Below are 7,899 nucleotides of genomic sequence, written 5' to 3'. Positions count from 1 at the left end.
TGTTCTTAATTAAATAGTAAAGGAACAAATTGTGTAATTTATCAAATGTAAAATTAGGATACATAGCTACGAAATAATTATAACATTCTGAAGGACCTCTTCATCTATAGCCTATTTATAGGCTAATTACTTATATCCATATGTTTAACAAGTTTTATACCCTTGAAGGTAGTTTTGATCTTCTTACTCGTATTGTATGAAATTTGTATGATTAATAAGCTTGTAATCATCACCAAACATGAAATATTAAATAGTATTGGAATTTTATATAACTTTAAAAAAGCACGATACAAATAAGCCCTCCAACATGGTTGTGAAGAGCACACTTGTTAACTCAAGCTGGTATGAAACTATTACATTCATTTCTACCACTGAGTTCAACTCAAATTAAACCCCCCCATAATATTAAGATAATTTATATTATCCCGATTAGCTACACACAACACACACACACACACAGGATCAGATAAGTTGGGGGTCTTTTTTTTTTTTTTTTTCTTGAAAGAAGATAATTAGGGTTGACCATTTTTAGCATAGGCTGGCTGCTTGGGCTGCTGAGAGTTTGCAAGCCCCATTTCTAAGTTCCCATCGATTGTAGGTTTCTTCACATCATCTTTATTCTTGCGGTAGATGCCATACAACATCAATTGCAGTGCTCCCAAAAAACACCCAAATCCATTAGGAATCTGCAATATATATATTTGCATAAAATAAAATAAATCAATTACATCACTATCACCATTTATTAGAGCTTTCAGAATGGCCCGGTCCGACTTTAAATTGATTGGACAATAGAATTTGAGACCCAAATTGGACCAATTTGACATAAAAATTTTGGGCTAGGGAGTTATGCATAAAACTATTTTGGGTTGGAGTGGGGCTATAAAATAATGCAGAGCCCAAAACGTGGCCCATAAAATATAGTTTTAATTAATGATCAATTTTCACATGTAAGAAAGAAAAAAGTGATGGGTGGCAAAAGAAAAAATACTCACGTAGAGAAATTTGTCGTTACCAATGAGGCCATAAATAAACCATGAAGTACCACATAGGAAGACAAACAGAGACAGGAGAAATGGCATATACTCCACGCTCTTGCTTTTTATTACCATTCTCTGCGATCATCCAAAACCAATTTTATTGATTCATCAGTGGAATAAATTAAATTAAACTAAATTAAACTAAATTAAATTATGGAGTATATGTAATCTTACTTACCATGACTGAGAGAGGAGAAGCATACATGATGATGGAGAAAATAGTGGCAGCAAAACCACAAAACAACTGCCTTTTCTTCTCCTGTTTGAGGGTAAAAATGGAAACCAAAGCCACAGTGGAAAATATAGAAAGAATGCCAAAAAGAAGAGCCATGATTTTGGCCTTCTCCTTCTTAGGCGCAAATACAAGAAAAATCAGCACATAAACTGACTCAATCACTACTCCACTCCCATTTATTGCAGAAACCAAGTAGTTGTTTGGTGATATGAAAGGCAACCCATACCTGCATTTAAATTTCATATTAGTAATTAAATGCTCATCTCAATTAATTCAAAAAAATATACATAGTAGAGCATTCCCAAACTGATGTAGATGTTTTAGGACTTCAACTCGGATATTTAAATATTGACAACGTCATTATATTGTCTCTTTACTAAATAAAGGGGAATTAAAGAAAATGGTTGATATGCAATTTTTATTATTTTTGGTATTGCAACTCCGTGATTCTTTTTTTTGCGACTTGCGAGTAGTATCCTTTGTGTTAGATAACAGTGTCATAAAAAGTAATGACAAACACACACACACACACACACACAGTGTAAATATACTAGTAATTTGTTAAAATTGGGATAATTAGAGGAATAATTGAATAATTATTAGGACTGGTATGCAGTCATAATTAAGAAGCAAAAAGAAAAATGGAGCAATAAAATAAAAGTTACCAAGCAGCGAGCAAACAGTTGAGCAACGTCATAACATATGGTATGCCAGAGAATTGCTCAGTTGATCTGTTCATGATGATCCTCTTGAAAGTAACCCTTCACATTTATTTCCCAAAATTAATACTACAGTTTATTAATTAATCCAAACATGAAATTAAGCAAACAAAAATTCGCAAAATTGTGCTGTCTTTACTCACGATGGAGAGAGAAACAAAAACAAACCAGTAGCATTTCCTAAAACCAAATGCGAAATTCATCAAATTAATTAATGTTGTTAGAAAACTCAAAACTGCAGTCAAGTAAAAACATCGAAGAAGAAATAAATCCTACCGAAAACTCCAAACACCAAATGCAAAGCTTTGCCGTGACTCATTGTGAATGAATATTTCCCGAGGAATTAATGCAACAAACTCTATATCTATATGATTAATAATAATGGATTTGAAGAATAGATAATGAGAGTTGGTTTTTGTTGAGGTGATGAAGGAAATGGGGTGGTGAGGGATGATTTATATAGAGCGAAATACTTTTTGTTAGCGGTTAATCAAACAGATTACGTCCTTATCCACACCGGCCAAAACTCTCTCTATATCTTCTCGCACTATACGTATATGTGTGTGTATTTTGAGTACGTGTCATGCATGTTTTGTTACTGTGTGTATGCCTGAAAAATCTGAATGACTGCTTCTGCTACTGACTAATTAATGTTGAATTTCTGGTGAAAAATTAAAAGCTTGTGCTCATGGTTTGGCCTATCTGGAAAAACCATGCATACTTTTGTATATCTACATTAGACTCGACTTAATTTACTCTATTGTAATTTCATATTACGTAATAATAATATTATGACTTAATTAATTAACGAAACATAACGTTAATCTGATTTAAGCGAGGCAATATCGAACTCATCCAAACTGCAGCTTCTTCTCCATCATATATACAACTAACACCTATTAATAAAGGAAAAAAACAATAGAAAATTGAGATATTTAATGCTAATGTATTAGAGATCATTGCTAATTAAATATCAAACTTACAAACTCTACCTAGTTTGTGAAGTATTGCGATTAAGAGCCAACTTTACTATTTATAGCAAATTAAATTAACCTCCTCTAAACTTTCCCATCACTGATTAACTGATATGGCACCACTCATTTATACGTGGACTAGGGTTTTGGCTGGTAGAAAATACAATGTGCACTGGAATTAATTAATACTCACTTTGTTCTCCAAATAACCTTCTATATTTCATTTTTAGGTCGTCCCCCATATAACTTTCTATCTATTTTGGGGCACCACCCATCATTAATTATGTCTCAACTTTTAGTATTCAATTGAGAGTGATATGGGTTTTAATAACGTGGTTGAGTATATTGTGAGTGGAATAAGAGTCTCACATTTAAAATAATTAAAGTGGAGTAAGGGTCCCACCTACTTTTAATAAAAATAGAAATGAATACATATGAATATTCAAATATGGATATATGGACACTAAAAGATTGGGATGGAGAGAGTATCTTATTTGTTCTTATTTTTCATATTTTCACCATTTTCAATATTAATTTTAATACTTTTTCACCACTTTCAATATTAATTAACACGTATACCGCTTTTAATACATTTAACAACTTTGTCTTAAAATTATTTGGAGGACGAAGGGAGTAAATTGTGACACATCAATTAATTAGTGGCCAAAAAATTATGAAGGTTTAATTTGCTACCGATTGTAAAGTTAGATTTTAACTGCAACTTTATAGTTTGGATCGAAGTCACAACAATTAATGCCCAATTAATGTTTGAGATTTAATTAGAAATTATCTCTTTTATATTATTATTATTATTATTATTATTATTATTATTATTATTATTATTATTATTATTATTATTATTATTATTATTATTATTATTAGCGATTGCTTGCTTTTTGTGTGAGTTAAGTATGGGATAAGTATTAATTATGATATACTTATTGTTTTGTAATGAAAATTTCGCCATATCACTAATTTAGCAATTGAATGCATTACAAACCATATGGGTCCAAACCATGTGTAGAAGTAGGTATATATGACTCTTCTATACCTTGTCGTGTAAACTTCTTCTTGTTCTGATTTGCATCTGAAATTTGAGAAAATTTATATCGCAATCTAATTTAATTCCAGCCAGGCATCATTAATTAATTAATGCATATTGATTCTTGAAGTTCATATGGATGAGCTTAAAAGCAAAGCGAACGATGAATTTCAATACTAGAAACAAATTCAAAAGGATATAAAGGTGAAATAAGAAATTCTTTTTTACCCAGGTTTAATTTAGAAAGTAATTCCATTTTATACCCCCGTTTTATTATATGGAACAATTGATCCAAACCAAGCATAAAAGATGTTTTTTTTGGGTGGGGGGTGGGGGTTGGGGGGACAGTCTAATTAATGTTTTTTGGAAAACGTAAACTATTGGGTACACCCAGCCGCATAGTATGCGACCGATTTGAAAGTTTACATTTCTTCACAATAATGTTTACTTTTATTGTCGTAATAAAAAGTAATTATTGATACAATGAAATGTAATATTTATAAAGTATTACATTTATTCACGATAAGTGTTACTTTTATTCATGAAAACTTGTACTATTGCATAAGCATACATTTGTACGAACAAATTAATGTATATCTTATGCTTATTAAAAGTAATCGGTCGCATACTATGCGACCGGGTGCATGCAACCAACCCTTTAGAAAATGTGCCGAAAAAACTTTTTTTTTTCTCTAGTATGGGTTGATTGTCTGTAAAAGACGTTTTCATGAATCGGAAATTGCACCTGAGCTTTTGTTTTTTTCCATTAGGATATATTTCTTCGTCCCAATAATAACGTCTCATTTTCGTCAATAGGACGTCCCAATACAAATGCATCATTCCCTTTTTGGCAATTTATTATCTCTTTATATACCTAATATTTAAATAATTTTCACCAACCCACTTTATCTACTTTTTACATATTTCTTAATTTATGTGTCCAAAAGCTATGAGATACTACTATTGGGACAGAGGGAGTACAATCTTTCATTTTTTTTCTTTTAATTTTAGTCCAGTCGTTATTGTCCTCAATTTAAATCTAACGTGATCATTGGAAATGACATGCTGGATGTTCACAATTTATTTACTACACTGCAAGTGTACGATGTAGTCGCAATAAGTAGAAGCAACAAGGTCGTATTCTACAAAGATTAGAGAATTCAAACTTCTAAATATTATTAATAAGTTGTTTTCAACCTATTTAGACAACCAAAGTTCAAGAATTGTTGATTAACTAGAACAAAGCTAAATAAAACAAGCAAACAAAATAACAACAAAATAATCTTAGTTAATAAATTGGGGAATGATTCGAAGGAAAGTTATCCTAAGGGACTAGATTTCGAGGGAACGTAATGAACTTCAATCTATATTAACTAACTCTTGAATTAACCTAACTATCTAGGGCGATCTCACATCTAACTTTAGCCCCCTCACGAACGACTAAAATGGTAGATTACGAGTCATAATTGCCGTCCCTGGTTAATTTCTAACCTATCACTCCAAAAAGCACTAAAGATCAACAATGCCCCCACACAAACTTTCAACGTCCCGATTTATAGAGATGATGTGCCTTAAGCTTCTAATCAATGTCGATTATCCTCTCTCAATTCAAATCAATATAATAGACATGCTCAAATGGTGATCAATGACCACTATTTTATTAGCAACAAAAATACCGCAACTAACACGACTTAATCGTAGTATAAATAGTTAATCGAGTATCGTATCCTCAGGAACTGTGAAAACACTATGAGTAATCCTAATAAATTCGAAAACAATATCCAGGCAATAGAAATATGGTGTGTAGTAAAAACTAGACTCAAAACAGACGAAAAAAAATTAAAAGAATAAAATCAAATAATAAAGACATTGACCCAAAAGAATGTATTATTGTTAATTAAACATATATGCATTTAACCTATTGACTCAATTACAAATTTTAAACCAGTCCTAATGAAAACATCATAATCATATTCATAATCTTCTCTAACGAACAACTATGAAAAAAGATCTCTATCACATTCAAGTCCCAAGAGAATAAATTAACTCCAAATAGCACACCAAGAATAGCTTTCCATAGTCCACCTAGCACATTCAAGTCTCAAGGTTAAACTATATCAAGCATTCATGAATCGGTTGAACAATTATCACTAGACAATTACACATGTGCAAACTATAGAAAATATAATTCACAAGAAACATGCACCATAAACCATACATCACAAGATGAAGGACAAATTAATATCAATAAATCAAATACATATATTTAACCAACTACGTACATCCCTAGAATCAGAAAACAAATTAGTCAGACATAGTAAAAGAAAACAAAAACATAATTAAGAAAAAAAACAATTGGAAAGAATAAGTTAAATAAAACCCCAGAATGAAACCAAAGTGAACAGCTTAAATCTTCAATCTTGCAGAAATCTAATCCAAATTCTAAAGACTAGAAAGCATTAAATTCTAAAGCTAAGAATATGAAAATTTGAAGGCGGACTCCTAAATAGGTGAACAATGATACTCATTTATAGACTCATGGAAAAATTTAGTCCAAAAATTTGAAAATACAGAAAAGATTGAGAAAATAGGGGGAAAAAAGAAGTGGGATGGCAGCGACCTTGGTTCTGATCGCCGGACATGTCGTCGAGCAACAGCTCAAAATTCTTTTTGAGATCGGCGAGCGCCGAGCTCCTCGTCGAGATGCCCAAAATCAAACAACCCTATAAAAATTGAGATATTTATTTTACTTTAATCATTTTAATATTATGATAATTATTTTATTTATAATATAATTAATTATTTTATTAAAATTTGTGTCATTTTTAAAAGTGCGTCAAATGAAATTGAGGTAGATTTTACTTATGTAAGTTAGGAAAGTGCCACTTCTATGACATGCACAATTTATTACTAGTATTTACCTTGGAATAATTTTAGTTAGGGGTATGTGCAGTATCCACTTTTTTATAGGTATTGTCGAAAAATTGTAATAGAGATATAAATGATTGGATAAAAGATAAAGATTCCTCCTTCGGCCACTCTCGCGTCTCGACATGCATGTTGGTATTTGGCGTAAAGTAACTCATTCATTCATTAATTTTCTGGTATATATTATCAACTGTTATTGTTTTCTCTTTATAGATATATACATAATTGAATGTGTAGTAATTTTTTAGTTTTACAAAAGCTCATAGCATCATTTTCTGTCTGTGTTTTTGTCAAAAAGGAAAAGGAAAAGGAAAAGGAAAAGGGGGAAATGAAAAGGAATTCAAATTTTTAATATATATCTGCAATCATTTCTATCTCAATATAGGGATGGAGAAACCCTAAATCTATATAATATATAAAACATCAGTTTAACGTAAACTTTTTCCCACCAAAATTTCTCTCTCTTCACTTTTCTTTTTTTATTTTGTTTCTCTTTTAAAAATCATCAATTTTGACTTATAAAAATATATTCAATATAGATGTTAAATTAAAGATAAAGAAAAGATCTTTAATTTGATATAAAAATTATAAAAATTAATTCTAAAATAAATAAGTTATTATCGTTTATAGTCACAAAATTATTTTTTCTCTTCTCTCTTCTCTCTCATCTATTCTCTCCTCTCTCCTAAATCCATTCTTTTGAATGTCACGTTTATCTTATTTCTATTTGACTCCTTTTTTCTATATTATTTTATTTTATGTTTATATTTTTATTAGATATCATTTTTAATATTTATGCAACTAAAAAGATTAAACTTATATTTGTTCATTTTAGAACTCTTTAACTTAATAAATTAATTAGTTTTATTTATAAAAATAAATCTCATCTTTTAAGCAAAATCAATTATTTGGATGTGCATAAGAACTTTATTTTAAAATTTATATTCAAACAAAATGACCG

General features: G+C 30.4%; 1 protein-coding gene across 2 annotated transcripts; it reads right to left on the bottom strand.

The window, feature by feature from the left end:
- Positions 1 to 244: 244 nt before the first annotated feature.
- On the bottom strand, positions 245 to 2,437 carry LOC131011759 (bidirectional sugar transporter SWEET1-like). 2 transcript variants are annotated; one of them, XM_057939595.1, is made up of 6 exons: positions 2,271 to 2,437; positions 2,138 to 2,174; positions 1,941 to 2,036; positions 1,219 to 1,501; positions 996 to 1,115; positions 245 to 686 (listed from the first exon to the last, which is right to left on the bottom strand). In XM_057939595.1, exons 1-6 carry the CDS (start codon positions 2,311 to 2,313, stop codon positions 513 to 515), a joined length of 753 nt encoding a protein of 250 aa, XP_057795578.1. In that variant the 5' UTR covers positions 2,314 to 2,437; the 3' UTR covers positions 245 to 512. The 2 variants fall into 2 exon arrangements, with proteins under 2 accessions (XP_057795578.1, XP_057795579.1); XM_057939596.1 differs by lacking the exon at positions 2,138 to 2,174 and having other exon boundaries at positions 2,271 to 2,426.
- Positions 2,438 to 7,899: the final 5,462 nt, after the last annotated feature.

Source organism: Salvia miltiorrhiza, chromosome 2 (assembly GCF_028751815.1).
Source record: "Salvia miltiorrhiza cultivar Shanhuang (shh) chromosome 2, IMPLAD_Smil_shh, whole genome shotgun sequence".
In the NCBI taxonomy this organism is placed as follows: domain Eukaryota; kingdom Viridiplantae; phylum Streptophyta; class Magnoliopsida; order Lamiales; family Lamiaceae; genus Salvia; species Salvia miltiorrhiza.
The sequence above is the reverse complement of the archived record's forward strand: the minus strand, read 5'-3'. Positions and strand labels throughout refer to the sequence as shown.